Source organism: Diadema antillarum, unplaced genomic scaffold (assembly GCF_040938485.1).
Source record: "Diadema antillarum isolate AM-2024a unplaced genomic scaffold, OU_Dant_1.0 scf00000046, whole genome shotgun sequence".
Taxonomy (NCBI): domain Eukaryota; kingdom Metazoa; phylum Echinodermata; class Echinoidea; order Diadematoida; family Diadematidae; genus Diadema; species Diadema antillarum.
In genome coordinates this window covers 1,318,163-1,339,824 of record NW_027270935.1, presented here as the reverse complement: position 1 = coordinate 1,339,824, position 21,662 = coordinate 1,318,163, and the positions used below count along the sequence as shown (strand labels likewise).

The 21,662-nt window shown below is 38.9% G+C and overlaps 1 protein-coding gene across 1 annotated transcript; it reads left to right on the top strand.

The window, feature by feature from the left end:
* The first annotated feature begins 628 nt into the window (after positions 1-628).
* Positions 629-20,153, top strand: LOC139715233 (vitamin K-dependent gamma-carboxylase-like). Its single transcript, XM_071626822.1, has 16 exons — positions 629-692; positions 4,336-4,610; positions 5,241-5,396; positions 6,067-6,232; positions 7,227-7,305; positions 7,912-8,018; positions 8,752-8,915; positions 10,492-10,661; positions 11,896-12,024; positions 13,208-13,339; positions 13,861-14,012; positions 14,668-14,837; positions 15,562-15,692; positions 17,029-17,224; positions 17,864-18,005; positions 19,392-20,153. Exons 2-16 carry the CDS (start codon positions 4,340-4,342, stop codon positions 19,540-19,542), a joined length of 2,316 nt encoding a protein of 771 aa, XP_071482923.1. The 5' UTR covers positions 629-692; positions 4,336-4,339; the 3' UTR covers positions 19,543-20,153.
* Positions 20,154-21,662: the final 1,509 nt, after the last annotated feature.

Sequence of the window (21,662 nt, the reverse complement as noted above, 5' to 3'; positions counted from 1 at the left end):
AAAGAAATAAAAAGAAAAAAATGGGGGGAGGGGTGCGTGCGTCCCCCATTTAATTTTGTAAATGCGCCCCCTCTTTACGGAATTCCTGGATCCGCCCCTGGATGATGATGATGATGATTGATAATAATGATGATGATGATGATGATGATGATGATGATGATGATGATGATGATGATGATGATGATGATGATGATGATGATGATGATGATGATGATGTCACAGCAACAGCTTTTATATATGTGCAAGGCAAAATATCACTAATTGTTAGAAGGCTGTAATTGATTTGCAATTTAAATCACAGGCTGTATAAAAGTGTCCATATAGAGAAAGACATCTACTAAGAGGCAAGCAAGGCCGATTCATGTCGTTCTCTGTCATAGATCCTCCAAAGCAAAACAATATCAATATTGATTGTGCTTGGCATCAAAGATCCTTGGCCTTTTGCATGCATATGATCCCAGTATAGCTTCATGTACAAGCTGCTTCAAGGGATTACTACATCAAGGTATCAAGGTATATCTATGCTATGCAATCTCTCATCCAGATAAATAACCCGCATATCGATCGCAATCGTACCATAGAGATATATCTCTATGAATCGTACGTACGCGTACGCAAAGCTACGGATGTTCTGCTTTACATCATCGGACTCGTTGCACTGCGGAGAGACGATCCATATTTTTGACGATAAGGTGAGTTTATTGTGTTGTTCAAAATGCCCACTGCGTTTTTTATATTTAGGTTCAACTCCTAGTTTGAATGTAAGACGTATGTCAAGAAAATTAGTTTTGTGTGTAGTGAAATATCAAATCGCTGACAACGGATTATTCAACGCATAGCTCTACCCCTAGTCCCATGTCTGTTAATCTGTGGTGTACTTAGTCACAAGTCGCTTGCAACTGCGTGAAACGACTCGAGCAGCAAGCAGCTGCAAAGACCAGCGCGGCGCGCTGTTGCTCCGGGATCCGCACGGCTGCACGGCGTGTGGTCGAGGCAAGTTCACAACGGAGCTAGCCAGGCCAGGACGTGTCTGTAGTATAGGTTACAGTAATGTAACATCTTGTAACAGCAACGATCTTGGGAAGATAATGCCAACAATAGAAAGTCATGAAATCATGGAAATATAGACGCTAGAGCGCTTGGCTAGTGCCTAGTCAGTTGCTAGTTTAGTTGGGCCTAGACTAGTCTAGTGAAATTTAACTAATGTGATAATAAAAAAATGTTTATCTTCGACTTCACTAATCTTCAAATCAGATCTAATTTAAACTTTACTAGGTAGTCTGTTGAAACAAGCAATCAGACCAGTGGCAGTGCAGTTCAACCCAAGCATTGATTGCCAACTTGTCCAACAGAAAGCTGACCGTGCTGAGCTGACTGTAGAGTGTAGTCTAGGTCTCCTTCGCAGGAGTCTTTCCTCTTGTAAGTTGTTGAATACAACTACAAGAGATGTGAAGTCAAAGCCCTTAAAAGCCCATTGTCAAGGATGCTGCCCTCCCCTCCAGCTCCATCAGGGTGATGCAGCCACCTGTACAGGCCCTCATGTAATTTCAATGCATCGGATTGGTTTTTACTTGCACTTGACATAGCATTTTTTATTTTTAGATATCAATTGCTTTGCCTGCCCACCACCATTTCCACACGTCGTGACACTCCTTTCAATTGTTAAATTCACCTATCATATCACTAAATCTTCCTGTGGAAGCTGCTTTATCGAAATATAGACAGGAAACATACAAGTAGAGTCTGACTGTTAAAAATTGGTTTAGATAACTTTTGGAATGACGAACCTGTCAAGTTCAAGTTTGAAGCCACCCCACCTGGCCATGACCCGACCTACTTCAAGAAGGACCAAATCTGGATCTGAATACAGAGGCTTAAAGCCTGTCTTCAGCATCATCCATAGGTCTCATGAAATGTGCAGATGTCATGAACAATGGACCACTATCACCAGCAACATGTAGAATTTAATTGACACTTAAACTAAATGTTGCATTCTCCTGCAACAACAGATTTATGGAAGTTATGTTTGTAGAATGTTTCTTCTTTTATGACCTTCACATCATATTTATTATACCACCCATTGTCTGCATAAGGGCAAGTCCAAGATAAGGTCCCCTCAGAAGGCAAAATTTCATCTTTGCTCAATATTGACATGTTTGGTATCATTTTGAAGCTTATGAGTTGAAGTTTTGATTTCCGTGGAGGAAAAAATGATATTATGTAAATTTATGCAAATTTCAAGGGCTTCATTTGCATAAATGTGAAACACAGCGTTATGTATGGGACATTTATAAAAATTCATATTAATTCACAGGAAAGCAAATAATATTTGATTAATATGTGGACATAAGAAGTTCATCACGTAGTTTAACTTGGTATGAAAATTTAGGGATTATGCAAATGATTATGCAAATTAGCTCGTGTCCTATCATGAGATGTCCCATACGTAACAAAATGAGGTCATTTTTTTAGGTTTATTCTGAAATTGTTAAGGTTATTTTAATGCCCTTTTGGAAAGTTCTAATTTATTGTTTAGAGAAATTAAATACCAGAGAAAAAAGAAAAAAAAGTAAAATAAATATTGTTTATTAGGCATTGAAATAATGTTACGTATGAGACAAATGCGTTACGTACGGGACATCCTCATACATATTGCATGTGAATGCATGTAGCTAGCTGGGAAGGTCTCTCAGTACACAAATGGTCAATCATCCTGAAGAAAGCATCCCAACATTGTAGCTACTTTTTGAGTTATAGACACTTGAAACAATACATGAACTTGACTGAACAATTTTCAGAAAGGGGGAGGGGAAAATGGCAAAATACACAATGAAAAATCAGCATTAAAGGGATGGTATAGTTTTTTGTAGAAATGGGGATTCAGTTTTCAACATTTAAAGAGATGATTGGAAACCAATTATATGAATTACTTAGGAGCATAAAATCCTAAGACTAGAGGAATTCAAAGTTTATGTGATAGAGATCCAATTTGAAATGGTTGTGATATATATAGAAAAAAAAATAAAATGTAAAATGATTTTTTTTTTTTTACTGCAAGTGATACACAAATTGTCCTTATTCAGTTTTCAGTAGTAGCCACAACAAAATTCATGGGTATACATACTGAGGTGTGACTCGAATCAATGACCTGACTGCTAGACAGACATCATATATCGTTTATCTACTCGATCACTGGGGTTCCACGCAGCAGGTATTGCTTATTTATTAAACTTAATATTTCTTGTGTCAAGTTGTTTTTTATTGAAACTAAATGGCAAACTGCCCTTCATCAACGGAAGTAAACACTTTAAACTACCAGGTATTCAATTTTTCAGTAGTAACTATCCTGATAAAAATAGGCATACATACTCAGGTTGGTCATAAAAAATATAGAATATGATTGAATGTGATTATGATGGTAAATATCTGGGGAATATTGTTCCCTTGTCAATCTGGATCAGTATTTGAGTAATTTCAACTGATTCCACCTCAATAATTATACAAAAATTTGTTTATGGGTATTTTGCAAAATTATTTTGCAAAATACTCATAAACATGCTTCTCCACACACTTAACGAATGGGGGACAAAGGGCATGCATACCCAGGTTGGTCATAAAGATATAAAAATATGATTGAATATGATTATGATGGTGAATATTTGGGGAATATTGTTTCCTTGACAATCTGAATCAGTATTTGAGTGGTTTCAACTGATTCTACTTCAATGATTATGCAAAATACCCATAAACATGGTTCTTCACACACTAAATGAATGGGGGACAAACTGTCCCATACGTAACACGTCATGTCTGTCTTTAATTAGAACCTGTAATTAGAGCTTTTTGCCTGATGACATGAAACTTACCTGTGATAATCTTGAGTGTTGTGACTTTCATCACAGTGAGTTCCAAGTTGTAGAATGATATACTTTCAGAGAGTTTTGAGGTTGAAAAAAATGTTCAAAAAAACAAAATTTTTCTGGTCCCATACGTAACGGCACATATTTTCTCTTCTAGAATATAATTGTCATGGTAATTTTTCTCAATTTTTTACAAGATTATACTTCTCCTAGATATCAATCACCATGATGAAGTTCAATATGATCAAAGGCCATTAACACTATTTTTCAGGTCATAAAAGTCTCTGAATGTCCCATACGTAACGTGCGTGTTATCTTGGACTTGCCCATAAGTTAAAAAGTATGATTTTAGTCATTTGTCTCTCTTTGTTTATGAATATCTATAATGGTTTCAGTGAATGATGAATTGATAGATAATCTACTGTAATCTGATCTGACCCGAACCCTTCTGTATTCCCTGCTCTAGTTTTAATAGGAGCATGCCAACCAGAAAGAGGGTAGCAAAGTCTGCAAAGGGCAAACCCGAAAATGCAGAACCTACGAACTTGACGGCACCTTCCGCTGCAGGAGATGCCCCTGCTATGAAGTATTCATCCTCGGTGACTCCGCCAAAAGGAGAGGAAGGAGGCGGGAGCATGAAGCGTCTCATGGGCTTTGACTGCAACGACCTGCAAAGCTGGAGCACCGCAGTCCGACTCTTGAACTCCCCCAGGGACCCATCCGCCACTGCTGCATGGAGGATTTTGTTTGGTACGGGATATGCTGTACCATTGTTTCCACATTGTTTTGTTCCCTTTAGAGCCATATTAATTATGTAATCCTTATACCAAAGTGGATTTTTGTCAGTAATACAAGAAAGTGGGGGTTGGGGGCTTTGTTTGTTTTGTTTGTTTGTTTGTTCTGTTTTGTTTTGATTTTTTTTTTCATTGATACTTTGGCCCTCCCCAAATTTGATAATGATAGTTATGTGAAATTTCTTATTTGTTCTTTTACTTGAAGATAAATTAGGCAAGTGTGTGTACTGTTGGAATTCAGTTTGAACAGTCTGTTTACAACATAGACCTGATGTAGATATCAGTGAAGAATGGTAATACTGGTGGGTATGGACTCTGTAGATGTTGTGTACTTGAATTTGCTTCCTGCCACTATTCAAATATGGAATGAGGTCAACTGTTGATGTACCTGGAAACCATTGGAGGAAAATAAGTTTGATGCATATATCTTGAGAGAAGAAGGTTAAGACTTGTTGAAATGTCTCGGTGTTCAAACCGTTGTAATTTGTTCAGTAATACAACAAGCAACTTTGTACAATAATGTCTGGACTGATAGCAAATTTTGTGTTTGATGATAGATGGCAATTTTGAATTTCTTTCCATGCAGGCTTGCTGATGATGATGGACATAATCCAGGAGCGTGGGATGGCATATGCTGACCACCGCTGGGGGGACACCAATGAGTGCCGATTTCCACTCTTCAACAGCCTGGCCCCCTTGCCTGTTGACTGGATGTATGTGGTCTACCTCACTATGATTACAGGTAAACACTTGGAATACACATATTTTTTTTATTCAGCATAGATAATTCTGGAAAGGCCCAAGAAAGGACAGTCTTTTGTGTCTCTCATTAGATTATTTGCAGATTTTCCACATGAGGGAGCACCTTTCTAGTGGAAAATGTAATGTAAGTTAGCAAATTGCCAAACTTTTTTTGTCTTTTTTTTGTTGTCTTGGTGCCATTGTCGCTTCTGGTTGTCTTGCATGTGTCCTAGTCTCCATGCAATTCAGTGCAATTTTTGTCTGCTTTTCTGTCATTGCTTCTTTTCTCTTTGCTTAGAATTCAACGAAGAAAGAGTTTCAAATTTCAACATTTTACTGATTTGCGGTAACAAGAGTCATGATTCACTACTGCAAGGCTTTGATGTGCTCATCACATGATGGAAAGCAATGAAATCTTCAACAAAGAATACCCCGGGATAAAGATGGAACGTGACCTGCGTGCATATACGCAGCCAAAACAGGGGCAAGTTTGTCTCCTGGGTTATCCCATAATGCATCTAAAATGCTGCTCTGCGTACAGCACCTAGGTATTGTCGATACCAAGAATTGCAGAAAGGGATAAACAAAAAATCGAGACAGATATGTTTGTAGAAGAGAGCAACCTATGACTCACGATAATGGTCTTGCATCAATGCTTTCAATTAATGCAGGTGCCCTGGGCATATTCCTTGGTGCATACTACCGCCTCAGCTGCCTTCTTTTCCTCGTCCCGTACTGGTACATCTTCTTCCTTGACAAGACTGCCTGGAACAACCACTCCTACTTGTATGGCCTCATCGGACTCCAGTTGGTGTTCATGGATGGGAATCGTTTCTGGTGAGACTGCTGTGGTATTCTGGTTAGAGGGAGTCTGCTTACAAGTACTGTTGAGTGGAGAGGACAAGTTGTTAGGCTTGACACATTTAAATGGATTTTCGGTCGCATCATGTCACCGAGGGCTCAATACCAGTTTTGTTTACGTGGCCTCAAGGTCAAAGGCCATTTCTCATGTTCTCAGTATGCCAATAGACTTATCACTTGGGGAATACAAAGGGACTCTTACTTTGTTGTTGTGTACATTTACATTGCACTCATAAGCATCTTTCTGTGATTTTTGGCCTTCATACACCATATGCGTCATCAGCTTTGATGATGCATATTGAATACAATAATGAGGAAGTTCATTTTGAGCAGTTGAATAGAGTCAAGAATTTGAAATTTGTACAGAAAAACTACTCCATAGGGCTAGAAATGCTTGTACTCACGAGCTACAATGGCACAATATCTTGGTTTAAATTTGTCTCTGTTGTCTACAGTACTCGGTATGTCCAAATTGATTTTATTTCTAGTCTACAATATACAAAATGGGGGATAGAGAGAGTACATCTGTATGTGCTTCTGCATAAAAGTCTGCATCTCTCCATGTAAGTTTAGAGTAATGTAGAACAGCATTTTAGAAGAAGCTTCTGCTTTTGTCACGATGTCAAGTACTGTGTTGTCACATTTCAGGGAAGACTGTGAATCTATTAATTTAGCTCCATATTTGTGCATTTCCTGGTTATTATTATTTATTTATTTATTTGACCAGGTAGAGAATATATGATACAAGTACTTATCACAAACAAAAACCAGAATGGACATTCCAAAGGGATACACTGTACTGTACACATTACACAAAGTGAAACTGAAATAAATGGAGAAAACTTGTTGCTTATAGATAGTAGCTTGACAGCCCGTAACTCTTCATCTTCTGCTCATGTAACATATTTCCAACTACAATGTGAACCCCAATACATGTTTTCTCTCTATGAACTTGACGATGTGCCTGTAGGTCCGTGGATGGATGGCTGAATGAAAAGGTCAGAAACAGACACGTGCCGCTGTGGAACATCGGAATCATACGTTTCCAGGTATGACACAGTTCTCCCCATTGCTTTTTGCAGTGAACTTTGTTTTGGGATTTGTTGGTTCCACTTTTTGCACTTGAGACTGTTCATGTAGAGTTTAAAACCTGTATCACAAATGCTAATTTTGCGATTTCGGTGTCATATATGCTGGGACACAATGATAGGGTGTGCATTAGATTCCCACTATGTAAATTCTCATGTTTTGTTCAGTTCGAATTAGATTGAATTTAATTTGAATTTGGATTTAGCGTAGTCTACATTGATTTCTATGTCATTGTGAAAATGTATTACCAGATAAAAACAAAAGAGGAATGAAATTTAAAAGCCATAAAGTACATCCAGGGCAGTATTTTCCATGCACATGATCTTTTTTGTTTTGTTTTGTTTTGTTTTGTTTTGTTTTGTTTTGTTTTGTTTTGTTTTGTTTTGTTTTGTTTTGTTTTCTTGTTATTTTTAGTCTGATTTGCTTTGGATAAAACCATGCTACATTGTATCAATGTAGAATTGTCAAATTTGGTATGACTCTTACTTGAATCCATGGCTACTCACTGAAGTCCTTGTTCTGGTTTGTTGTTGACGTTTGTATTATGCTAATTGTTGTCTTCTTAGATCTTCATTGTGTATTTCTTTGCTGGACTGAAAAAATTGGATGCAGACTGGGTCGGAGGCTACTCCATGGAATTCTTGTCCCGACATTGGGTCTTTGAACCATTCAGGTAAGAACCTCAACTGGAACATTGCAGCCTTCCAAGCCAGTCTTGCTGTTGCTCTGAATAGTCTTTGATCAAGACTTAGAATTGTGTTCTAAGAGTGCATGGCATGCAGATGATAGAAACATTGTCTAGCTTCTTTGCACATTTCCAGATATTAGCTTTTGGACACATGGCAATGACAAAATGTGATCTGGCAGTGTGAGGCTAACAATCTACATACTAATCTTCATTATTTTCGTAACAAGGAGTTCTGATAATTAGCTAGCCTCTACTCAAGATGTGTCATGCCTCCTGCAGGGGCTACCAGATTGGCTTGAAATGCCTATTGACTTTGATTCATAAAGACACCAAATTTGGCCTTAGGCCAGCTTTTTATTAATCTATTTGTATTGTGTTGTGTTGTTTTTGCAAAAGAGGTTAAAAAATTAAAAGTTGTTGTTATGAGATGATTAATTTATTTGGTCTCATGTTGTCCAATATCATATTCTGTCTTGATGAAAATTATGTCATGCTTTATAAAGGATGTGAACATTGGAAATGTCATAATTTCATCCTTATTGCAACAATCAAATGTGTGATATTTGCACCGGCAAGTATCACAGATATGAAAGAAACAGATCGAGTGTTTCCCAAGCATGTGCCTGCTTAACTTTCAAAGAAATAAAATCTACCAACCAAGACCTCATCGCATAGCGCATGGATCTAACCCTGACATTGTTTTGACCATCCATGACAGGCTCCTGCTGACCGATTCCCAGATCGACTACTTTATGGTCCATCTGGGTGGTCTGGCCCTTGACCTGTCAGCGGGGTTCCTGCTCTTCTTTGATGCCACGCGCCCTGCAGGGACCTTCTTTACCGGTTCCTTTCACATTATGAACTCACAACTCTTCAGTATCGGTAAGTCTGTGGATGTTAAGGTAAAATCTCTGTACTGCCGATGATGTCTCTACAAGCTTTGATGGAGAGATACAAATTTGAGGAAAGTTGATATCGCAATGTCATGAATTGTGGGAGAATACTGTATACAGGGCTCGACACTAACGGTGGCCCGGTGGCCCGGGGCCACCAAAAATGAAAGTCGGGCCACCAAATTTTTAAAAAGGGCAAATTTGGTGGCCCGCCTCGGGCCACCAAAATTTTTTGAAAAGTGTCATTTATTTATGTTAAGATGTTGCAACCCATGTGCCTGTCAATGAATATTTATACTTAGTCTTACCATTCAGCAGTCAAATTTGTTTAAAGGATGAAAAGGACTGAATGAGTGCCTGAGAGTGAGTGTTGCGAGTTTGTTGAGGTTTATTTATGAGTAAATATGTCCAGCTTCCAATTCTTACTATGATAAAACTTAAATATTTGACTCATCAAAAAAAAAACAGGAATTTTAACGTTTTTTATTGTTTTTTGGGGGGGCCACCAAATTTTTTTCTTGGGCCACCAAAAATTTGAAATTGATGATTTTGGTGGCCCCATCGGGCCACCAAATAAAAAAGTTAGTGTGGAGCCCTGCTGTATACACTGAATATTTTGCGAGGTTTTTATTTTCGTGAATTTCGCGAGCCGAGTGCTATTCACGAATTTAAAAATGTGCGAAAATATTAACTCTGATCCTGACATGAATGTGACGTGCACGCATACATTTCTTCTTCGGTACCATGCTCTACAATTGCGAATTTAACTACTTGCAAAATTGTTGGGAAGTCCTGATTCATGGAAAATCAGAGTCGCTGAATGTATGGAGTATACAGTAGATAAAAATGCAAAGAACAGTTTATATGTATTTAATGAGCAGAAATTCAACACACAGACTAACAAAGTTCTCTTAGCAAGTTCTATTATACCAGCTCCTTTGAAAGCATTTTTTTTTTCAGTCAAGATTCAGAAGAATTTTCATCATGTTCGTGGGATCTATCTAATATGTTGGTAAAATTAGAAAATGCTGTTTGATTCTCAAGTCATGTTCGCGTCAATATTACCAAGGTGCTACAATTTTTGAAAGAAATGCAGAATCTTGGCTTTGATTTATGCTGTATATCTCTGAGTACCTACTGCAGAAGAAATTACTGTGGGACAATTAAAAACATGCCTATTATACCATCAGTTGTAATATGAACTTAGGACATTCTGCTTTGTCATAACTACATAACTTTGTACCCCCCCTTTTGTTTTTTTCCAGAAAGCTCATATTTAACTCATGTTCATGATGGCCAACTACAGCATAGGGGTAATTCTGCCAGTGTTCTAGCAAATAATTGATTTAAATCAGTCATTCAGGATGTATAAGCATACATCAGGAAGAATGTGTGTTTTATTGCATTCATACACAATAATGAAAGTCACAGAAGTAATGCATATTTGTGTGGACATTTGATGCTGTAAAGTTATTTTTCAAAATTCCCACCAAAGAATCGAAACAGATATATGCAGGTACCATGGTCAAGTTCTTTTTTTTTTTCTTTCTTTCTTTCTTCAATAGGTATGTTCCCCTTTGCCATGTTGGCTTCCACCACCGTCTTTTACTCTGATACATGGCCTCGCAAACTGTGCAGGGCTCTGCCCAGTTTCCTTAGAAACCAGATTCCGTCTCTTGAGCAGAGTGCCGAGCCAAGCGAACACTGCATCTACTCAGGCCGAGATACTACCAAGGTGAGAGCAAGAACAGCTTTTCTTCTAGGATGAGGATGATGACGATGATGATGAAACTCAGACTGCAACATTTGTCATCATTTTGTCTCTAATATTTTGACAGTTTCTAAAGTCAGTGGGCACTGTTTCATGAAACTTGTCAGAACTGACAATTACCATAGTAACCGTCAGTGACCAGAGCTTCTCAGCCAATCAAATTTAAGGATTTTACTGACATTTTCAGAGACTGACAACTTGTCAGAGGTGACAACTTTCATGATCAGAAGTGGTGCCCAGGTATGGTAGTTGGTAGGTCTTTGTTCATGTGCTTCTCTGAAAGTGTGCATTTCTTGCAGAGTTTGAAACTCATGACTCTTGGAAGACAAGAGGGCAAATTTCTAGCAGGAGGAAGACGTTTAAACTTTGTGGCATGAATCAAGCTCACAGTGTGTGGCGTTGATGATATCGTGAATGAATGAGGGAAAGCCAATGCTGTTGCCCAAAGTTTGGAAGAGAAGTTGTCTAGCTGTGAGAAATATCCAATTGTTGTTGTAATCTTTAAGCCCACCGCACACTATACGATTAGACCTTTCGCCGGACTCGACACTGCACACTACATGTATACGATCAGACTATACAACTAGGCTTACAACCGTTGTGGCTTCATGCATCCAAAAGAGAAGTGCACGCATTGTGCACTGTGTGCGCTCGCATTTTACTGTATCGGGAATGGCTGAAAGCCCACGACTGGTCGTGAAAATTCAACATGTCAAATCTCTATGACTGGCGCTAAGACCCAGTCGCACGACTGGAAACTGGCAAGGTTGGTAACGTTACACTTCCGGTCTTAAGGTTGTACGACCGGTCTTGATGGTATAGTGTGCGGCAGGCCTAAGGTATATCTAGAGAATAGGAACTTAAATAATTTGCTTCATGCATTCATAAGAAATCTTAATAATCCAATACTACAGAGACAGAGATTAATTGATGTTGATAGCCCTCCTCTAAATGTAAGCAACAATGAGCAAATCATTTAAGTATTGATGAGCAATACTCTGCATGAATTTGTTTTGTTTTGTTTTTTGGGGTTTTTTTTTTTTGGGGGGGGGGGGAGAAACATTGATGCTGATGTTTTGTTTCATTTATTGTTTTGTAGGATGTCCCAGAACGTTGAACTACACATGTCGCCTTGTGTACTCTCTTCCTTTTCTCAATCCTCGTATCCTGCCCATCTGGTTTGTTATTTTGGATGTAGAAGCAGGATGCCTCATCTAAGAAGGCCAAGAGCCCCGCCCTGAAGACCAGACATCATCTGGTGGTGGTAGGATGTCTTCTGTATGCATCCGTCCAGCTCTTCCTACCATACTCACACTTTATCACAAAGGTGAGTTAGAATAGAACATATAGGCCCGAATTCACAAAGGTGGTTTAAACTTAGACCATGGTACAAATTTAGACCATGATCTGAAATAAGCAAGAAATAGGCGTACTTTTGACATGCGCATATCAATGCGTGTTCGCTACTAGACGTTTGTTGGCGTACGCAATCTGTCAATCGTATTTACACAAAAGAAATTTGAATAAACCATGGTTTAAACCATGGTTTTACTTGTACCACCTTCGTGAATTCGGGCCCTATGGTCTGGGATCTGATGGCAAGCTGTTTGTAGGATAGGTGTACAAGCTGCTACAGTGGAAAACTTGAAAACATTTTGTATGTGGCTTTGGGCTTTTGATTGTGACATCATTGCTAACCTAGTCTCACCCCTCGCTGTCATTTCTAAGTTTACATCACAACGGCAAGTTTTTTTGTCATGTTGTACGCAAAACAAGTTAAGGTCCATTTTTAAACATTTTAAAGTAAGTCCATCATCAGATAGAACAAAATATAACCTTCCAGGTGATACCTCACTTGTTAAGATAACACAAAATGTTGTCAAAGTTGTTATTGAAACTTCATCTCAGTTTCCAGTATTAGGGATGCTGTCTGAATAAATATTCTCGCCCATGTAAGTGCTGTAAGTTGCAGAGTTTGTACGAGCAGGGATTTGTGCATGTCAGGAGTAAAATTTCCTTCTTGTCTCGTGCACTTTGCTTCCAGTCAAACTAAATCAACACAAGAGATTTTCTGAAATCTTATCATTATCGTGATTCTTGTCAAATATAGCAGGTAGTATTTACCACGCAGTCTCATTACCAGTAATTTCTTTTTCTGACAACACATAAGGTTCAGTATACTTTTACAAAGAAAGAAGAGTAGAAACATGGCATTTTAGTAGCTTGCAATTTCATCAGATTGATTCAAATCAAAATGCTCTCTGATAAAGCCAATATTGCTTTTCCTGATGTGGATAGTTGAAGTCAGAGAAAAAGGTAAATCCCATTTTTTTTTTTTTTCCCTGTGAGTAGCACAGTGAGTAGCACAAAAAAAACAAAAAAAAAAATTTTGCTGACTATTCCACTTGTTGATGATAAACTGCTCTGACCATATATGCAGGGATATTATTCATGTTTCATAATGTAAGGAAATATGGACAGTTTCATGCCGGTGTTTCATTTGCATGTAGGGGTATAACAACTGGACAAACGGTCTCTATGGCTACTCATGGGACATGATGGTCCACACGTGGGAAACGCAGCACATCAAAATGAAATATGTGGATGGAAAGACTGGGGAGGAAGGCTATTTGGCACCAGAGGTGAGTCTGTTTACATATTCATTTGTATGTGAGTTCATTTACATATGTAAAGTTTGATTGCAAAACGAGTTAAGGGCCATTTTTAAACAGTTTAAAGTAAGTCCATCATCCGATAGAACAAATAAAACCTTCCCAGCAATACTTCACTTGTTAGATAACACGGAATGATAGTGAAGATGTGATTAAAAATATCAAATATTATTTTCTTCATTTTTAAGCACTGATAGCATACAAGAGTTAAGTTGATTTCGTGGATAGTATTGCTTACAATATTTCCTAAAATGTAACAATTCCATGCTAAAGAGAACTTATTATTATAAGAACTAATGGTATCTCTCCAAGTATGTTTTATGTCTCATAGTTTCAGTTCCTTATAGTGCAATCGACATTGAGAACTTTATTTTGTTCAATCATAGTGTCAATTAGATATGGAGTGAATTGATGAGAAAAGTAATTGAGAATACTTGCACTCTGTGACCTTTAACCCCTCTGTCTTTCCTCGGCCATTTGCGTTTCCATAGTACTGGGTGGAGAGTAACCGCTGGGCCAGCCACAGCGACATGACCAAGCAGTATGCCACCTGCATCGCCAATCACTTGGAGAGCATGGGCGTGGCCCAACCACAGCTCTACGTGGATGTCTGGAAGTCCATGAACAGCCGCTTCAGGCAAAGGTGTGGAGTTATGATGCATTTATGCAAACATGCTTTGTCGATGTATAGAAAAATAGTAGTTAGTAGTGGTAATAATAATAATGTATATGTGATATTCATGTATTGCACCAGATCCACTCTGTAGAGTGCTCAAAGGGCATACATGCTGTTATTACCCCACAGGAACAGTACAGGAAAAAAAACAAACAAACAAACAAACAAATATGAAAGCAACAAATTATCCACTTGAGAATAAAAACAGAAGGCTATTTGACTAATAGTGAAACTGTACAGGGAAAAAAAAAATGTATGAAAGCAACAAATTCTCCATTTGAGAACCAAACCGAGGTAATTGGCCAATGATGTTGTTATAGTATCATATTTCTGTGACTATTTATTGGGCAGATGTAGGTTACCAACTGATGCAGAATGTCTGTTGAACTTATCAGTCTAGATTTTGTTGTTTGAGTTAGACAAAAAATAAATACACACATGTAGATAAGAAGCAGAAGAGAAGAAGGGGGAGGAAATGGGGGAGGAAGTGAAATAAAGAAGAAAAAAGAGGAATGATAAAGAAGGAGCAGTAGGAGGAGGAGAAAAGTAGGGGAAGAGAAGATAGTAAAGAAATAGAAGGAGAATGAGGACATGACTAATGTTTTTCCATTTCTCTTTGCAGAATGTTTGACCCCAACGTGGATCTGGTGAGGGCGCACTGGTCCCCCTTTTCGGCCACGCCCTGGTTGATGCCCCTCCTCATAGAGCTGTCTGACTGGCGGACGAAGCTGGCTGAGATCGAGGACCAGCTGGACGAGGAGCTCGACGTCGTGTTCTTGGCCGACTTTCCTGGTAATTCACAGAATGCCCAAGTAGACTTTGATAAGGAAGAGTTAGATCGAGCAACAGAAAAGGGGAACTTTCATTTCCATTGAGTCTTGACCTTGAAATGAGAATGTTAACATTTCACATAATAGGAAGTGTGATTTTGGTCCCGCTTATTCATGCAGATGAAATCAGGTGGTGATATCATTGCCTCACAAGAATCACACTGGGTGGGATACATGCTTCATGGAATGTCTTTCTTTTGTTGTGCTTTTTCCCATAAATTCTAAGAGAAGAAATTGTTCCCTGAAAATCATATTGGTTCAGTTAGCATTCAGCTCGCTCATTAGTCTGAAATTGTCTTTTTTGCTTCAATTAAATTTTTGATAAAATTGTGCATTGTATGTGCACCTTTTAATAGTTATTGTAAATATTTTTCCATACAACTCTGCATGCCAATAGTATATTCTCTCATAAAAACAGAGAGACTTTGTAGAATTTAATACACAGGGCAAATATGGGAGGTGAGCTCTCACGCTACATCACAGAGTTGCCACTTTGTGCTCAAATTGATCACAACTTCAAAAAATCTGAACTTCTTTTAGTTTTCATCACAATTTTCTCAAACTTTTACTGTCCTGTTTCGCTCATTTTTCTGCTTCAATTCACACAAAGTAATTTCCAGAGTGAATTTATTTCCTTTAGTGAGTGAAAAATTGTCATCTTCACCTATGTCATTGGTATTGAACAGGTCTGTTCCTGGAAAACTACATCAGCGAGGATCTGGGCAATACGAGCATTCAAGTCTTGAGCGGGAAGATCATGGTGGAACTGGTGGAGAGGAAGAGGAATATCACCATGGGGATTGGAGACAGGATACAGGTGATCACCTGATGAGGGTTGTAGTGCAGGGCCGGCACAGCCGTGGGGGCCATAGGGGCTCAGGCCCCCACACTTTTTGTGCACCATACAAAGGAATATATAAGGTGTCATCACTTTGGGCCCCCACACTTTTTTAAACCCGGAAGTACATAAGTGGCACTAAAATAGAAATAGATAGAGATCTTGAAGTATGGCGGCGGTAAGGTTATGTGTTTTCTCTGAAGACCTTTTTTTTATAACACCCGGAAATGGGAGGGGACAGAATGAGCTGAGGACCTCCTTTTTTTTTTTTTTTTTTTTTTTTTTTTTTGCTTGTCAGCTGAAGAAACCCGGAAGTGGATGGGGAGAGATGAGCTGAGGACTTTTTTTTTTTTTTTTTTTTTTTGCTTGTTAGCTCATGAAACCCGGAAGTGGGCCCCCACACTTTTGAAAACACTGTGCCGGCCCTGTATTGTGTCATGTGATTGGCTGCTTCAAGGAGAAGAATTGAGTCACTGAAGGCAAAAATATTCTAGATGTATAATGAAGTCACTCTGGGGGTGATGACCCGTTTGCTAATGCATGCACACATAAACACGTAAACCAGGGCCCCTTTTCATAAAAAGTTGATGTATTATTATGATAGCAACTCTTGCTGGAATGGCACTTATCATGGTAATGACAAGAATCCAGCTTCCTGTTTGGCTGTTGCTATGGTAAGTTGCCATTCCAGCAAGAGTTGCCATCCTTTTCTAATAATGAAATATGGCCCTCATTCCGCAGGAGGCTTCCTCAACAATTATTATATCCCTCCATTTTAACTCCTGTTGGCGTGGCTTTCATTCATTACTGCAGACATGAGGTTGAAAAAGAGCGAGGACTCCTGGCTGTATTGTTTTAGCTTGTCTCTGTGTATAACTGCTGCAGTGTTTTTGTATATGAGGATTTAAACTTTTTTCATCATGGTTAGATGAGGATTTCTATTTCTTACATCATTCACAGGGATTGTATGTTGTGTGCATAATGCTATTTAGCAAATCAGCACTTGCAAGTATGAAATGTTGCTCTGGTGTTAAACTTCTAGAAAATAGCAACAGTAATGAAATGAGAAGTTAAGTAATATTCTCTGTAAGGAAGCAAAGTTGGTGATTTTGCACCATTGATTTGATGTGTATGGCAACTGTGTAAGTGGAGGCACTACTTTGGTGTAGCATAATTTTCGCACTTATCGGCCAGCTCCAGACGCGTGCCAAAAGAAATCAGCACCTAGAAATGCATCAAATGACACATCGTAGATTCTGTTTGTGACTGCTGCACTGCTATGGACTGATGTAGCTCTCTGCCTCTTGCATTGCAGCTGCCGGCTGGTGCCTTCCACAACGTGCACACCATCTCCGACGCGCCGTCGTGCTACATGTACGTCTTCGTCAACACGACAGAGATGGCGCTCATGGAGGAGGTGACGGCATTCTTTGACGCGCACAAGGAGCGGCTGGAGGATATCTCCCAGCGATTCACAGAGAACGTCTCCTTCGATGAACTGCTTTTCAAAGGTAAACGAGCAACAGTGGCAAAATGATGATGCAGAGTTTATTTTTAGATGCTAGGTTGTGGCAGTTTTTTTCCTGTCTGCGTTTCTGTATTGAACACAGTCGAGTACTCATTAACTGCTGTGCATCAGTTTAGTGATAGAGCAAGTTTTTCAATTGTAGAATACATGATATGTAGTGGTTTCATAAACCGCAATCATTGATAATCTCTCATTATTTTTTCTGTGGCTATCATTATTTTCATTTTGAAATTTTTGTTGCCTTGTTATTCAACATTGTTGGAAAATGATAGCCAATGTTAGACTTTAACCCGATGAGGATGAGTGGCGAGTATACTCGGCAGGTGTCTTTGGGAAATGCGTGTTGTAACAAAATCAGCCCAGCTGCAATGGGTTAAGCACTAATATTATTTAAGAGTGAATAAATTTGGTCTGTGTATTTGATTTTTCAGAGCTAGAATGCTGACAGTCCAGAAAATGGAGTAACATAAAGCAGAATAGTTCTTATAATTTACGAAGCATGATGTGATACTAAATATTGAGTGTGTTTTTAAGAAACACTGCACAAAAATCAACAAAGTAAAAGCTTGAACAGTCCCGCATACTGATTTTTGTGTCATGCTCTTCTTGCCACCCCCGTCAGATGTCAATATGTCCAACAGAGTGAAGTTGAGGGTGGTGGAACAACTGACTGCAAACATGAAGAAAGAGCAGAAGAGGAGCATGTCCCTGCTAGAGAAGGCAAAGCAGATTGTGGACAAAAAATGGCGGATGTTCCACCGGGTGTAAGTCGTGACTTTCTTGCTTGTCCGTCCGTAAAGAAGAGCAAAAAGTTTTTTGCAAATGTATATAAGGAAGGAAAAAGAAAAGCAGCAGTATTTCACATTCAGGGGATCTATGCAGAATTTGGACATGATATCACTGTCTTCTACTCACAGTGATCAGTAATATGTTTAGAGGACAAGGACAGGCTGTGATATGTCACATTTGGCATCCTCTCAGCCAAATTACGCTTGTACCTGTACTTGTGCGGATGTGAATGTCTGTGCATGAGTGAGTAAAGGTGTATGCATGCTTCAATGTGCATACTTGTGTGTGTGTGTGTGTGTGTTGTTGTTGTTGTTGTTTGTTTTTTTTTTTTTTTTTTTTCTTAATTGCCAATACCCACATATCTTGACAGATAAACTGCAGCAAGGGTTCATCCAGTGAGCCCAGCATAAACAGTTTTAGTTCAGGTTTAATTTTGCCTTCAGTTGCCTCCCAGAACCCTTCAATGTGCTGTAGCTTTGACATGTGCAAACTTTGCTGTGATAATCCGTGTTGATGCAAAATGGATAGAAATTGGGCCGGGCTTTTTTGGCTACTGTATACGCTATATATTTCGCGGGGTTTTTATTTTCGCGAATTTCGCGAGTCGGGAGCTATTCGCGAGTCGGGAGCTATTCGCGAAATTAACAACACGCGAAAATATTACCTTCCAAAATGAATCCCTTGCCTTGATGATATGAACATTTCAGTACTAGTATACCATGTCACGGCTTACCGAACAGACTATACTGGCTATAGCTTGTTTACGTACATATAGCACGTCCACGTCTACAGGCACGAATACTGTAGAGAGCCAATCCATTATCGCAAGGGGACCACTCATCAGAAATCTAGCGCGATGGAATTAAACACTTCAAAAATGTTGAAATCTAACTTACTAGTTCGCAGAGTTTGGTAAGTTTTTTTTTTTCATGCAGTGTATAACTAGTATCATTCTTATTTGCTAGTAAGTTGAAAATTCACACTTTCTTTGCCACTTCATACTTTCTCTGGTCCCCCAATCGCGAATTTAACCACTCGCGAAAATGTGTGACAGCGGCAATTCGCGAAAATTATAGCGTGTACAGTATGCTAAAACCGGAGGGGGAGATTCTGCCCCCCCCCCCCCCAGCCCTTTAAGTGTTAAAGAGTGCCTATATGTTTGCACTCTACTCTTTGTTCCTCTTTACTTTGCCATTCAATAGCTATTAAGAGACTGTGAGTATATCAACTTGTGCAGAGAATATTGTTGGCTCCATGCCTGAGGGTAATACCATCAAACACTTTCTTCCTTCAACTTTCCCCCCATCTCGATTTGTTTGTTTTGTTTGTTTTTATGATACATGTGTATGTGGTCCCTGTAGTTTCACGAAGACAGCTCAAGCCCTGAATCACGTGATCCTTGGAGGCGAGTCTGTCGTGCAGCTGGTGGATGTGTATCCAGAGGACATATATCCGGAGGATGATCACGCCCCGCCCGCAGCAGCCGATCAGGAGGCCCGGACAGAGCTCTGACATTGGGAATAGCGGACGCCCGACAGTTCAGGGGTGATGTAGTGATTGGTCAGATTCTAAAGACTTCTGATATTTGAGTGAATGGATTGTGCTTTGTAGTGGTTTTTTAAAGGAGATTATAAGGGGCTTCTGTGCTCCCAAACTCATTCCATTACCTCTTCCCTCCTCCAGTACTTGAACCTACCAGTGTCCAGTCTCGTGTGAAAATTGTATGCACCCACAAGTAATGTATAGCAGGTGTCTTTAATGTGTGCTTAAATGGAATTGTTATTGTTAATATTCTTTTTTGTGTGTTTAGTGTCATATTTCAATAGACATTGTGACATCCTAAATTCTACCTTGTATGAAGGTACATCAACTTTGATTTCCTTGATGAAACTTTGAAAAATTAATCAAATAGTGACTATTATCAAATAGTGACACTCATTTTTAGGTTTGTTTTTTTTTAGTCAGAGCAGCTATAAATAGCTTTCTCAAAATCAATCTTATAAGTTTTCATTTAAGGAAAGGAATTGGCATTTGAAGTGGTTACTGAATGTGTTTGTGGATGTTGAATGAACAATCAAGCACTAGAGAGCTGTGTGATTTTATAAATCTTTCATGATAATGTCATTTCTTAAATTTTTGCCAATTGTGTTCTCAGTCCAAATATCGTTTTGATGCTGTATTGTCAGTCAGTTCGTGAGCTGTAATAAATTATGTCATTTGGCAAAGAAGTACCCAACACTGATGCGACAGTCACATTCCAGACAGAGTGACTGTGTACGTGTAGTCAGTTGCAATAAAAACAACTTGACGCAAGAATTTCATTAATTCAAATTATTCATATGCGCAGTACACGCTGCACACCATATGGTTTAGAACTGGCACTAGCTGTCGAAAGCTCGGTGGTCTACTGGACAAGACGCCTCGTCCGAAGATTAGGAAATTGTAGATTCGAATCCTTCGCAAGTATGTATGCCCATGATTTCTTTTGTCATGGCCGCTACTCGAGCACTGATCAAATCAGTGCTTGTTTACATCCATGTAGGGCAATTTGTCAGTCAGTTGAAGTAGTCCCTTTCGTTTTTCATGTAGACCAAGTCAGAAAAAGTCAACTCAAAGCACCGTGCAACTGCAGTAATAAGTTTTGTTAATTGTCTTAATGCCAAGAATAATATGGCAAACATGTCGGTAGTTTAAAAAAATAAAAAAATAAAAACACTCTGAAACCTTGATATTGCTGATGACTGCTATTTCTTTTGGGTAAAACAGCTCTTGCCATTTTTTTTTTTTTATACCCTTCTTGTGCATCATGTATTTCTGTATGATGCCTTTTATTTTGGGATTAGTTGCAATATGTCATACAGTGTATGTGTCAGGCTGAATTAGTTTAAAGGGAATCGGGCCCAGGATTCAAGAGGGCGCTGTTTGCATTGAACCCATGCTTACACATCTGCCACATTCTAAATGTCCATCAAACAAAAACGATATATCTATGGTGAGTATGTCGAAAGTGGTCGCAATACTGTCAATCACAGTTTGTCTCTTGATTTGGCTGTTGTCCTGGACTGTTTCTGCCCAATACGTACGGATCCTTGAAAGACAAATTTTGCTTACTACACCTGACCATAGAAACTTGAGTGTAGATACATAATTTTCTTTGATTGACAGTTAACTAGCTTTTCATCAGTGATCTTCATAATGAAGGTGCTGGCAAATTTCACCATGCAACAGCGCCCTCTTGAATCTGGGGTTCATGTCCCTTTAATAAGTATAAAACCTTGAGAGGACACTTTAACTGCCTTGCAAATGTGATATATTTTATGTTTTTAGGTTGTGAAATAAGCTTCAGAAATGATAGCAAGCGGCTGTCCAATAAAAGCTGAAATTATTTCTATCGTGAAATTGTTTCTGTGTTCATGCTCTTCTCCACAAGAGCCAACTACTTTTAAGGGGTTAGTGTGATGTATGTTAGCCTTCACAAACACTCTGTAAAACTATCAAAGCAGTTTAACTCGGTCAGATGATGATGGCAATGATAAATAAGTGCTACAAACAACAACAAGTGTCCTTACCATTGTCCCTGCCTAAAGACACTCGGTCTTTTTAATGCTTCTGTGGCTTAGTTCAAAAATATA

What these genes read in the sequence shown, in the direction of transcription:
- LOC139715233 (XM_071626822.1), top strand. Translation starts at nt 4,340, where the DNA reads ATGCCAACCAGAAAGAGGGTAGCAAAGTCTGCAAAGGGCAAACCCGAA. An exon ending in CTACCTCACTATGATTACAG is followed by an intron (nt 5,397 to 6,066) that starts GTAAACACTTGG and finishes CAATTAATGCAG; the next exon opens with GTGCCCTGGGCATATTCCTT. An exon ending in AAGGCTATTTGGCACCAGAG is followed by an intron (nt 13,340 to 13,860) that starts GTGAGTCTGTTT and finishes GCGTTTCCATAG; the next exon opens with TACTGGGTGGAGAGTAACCG.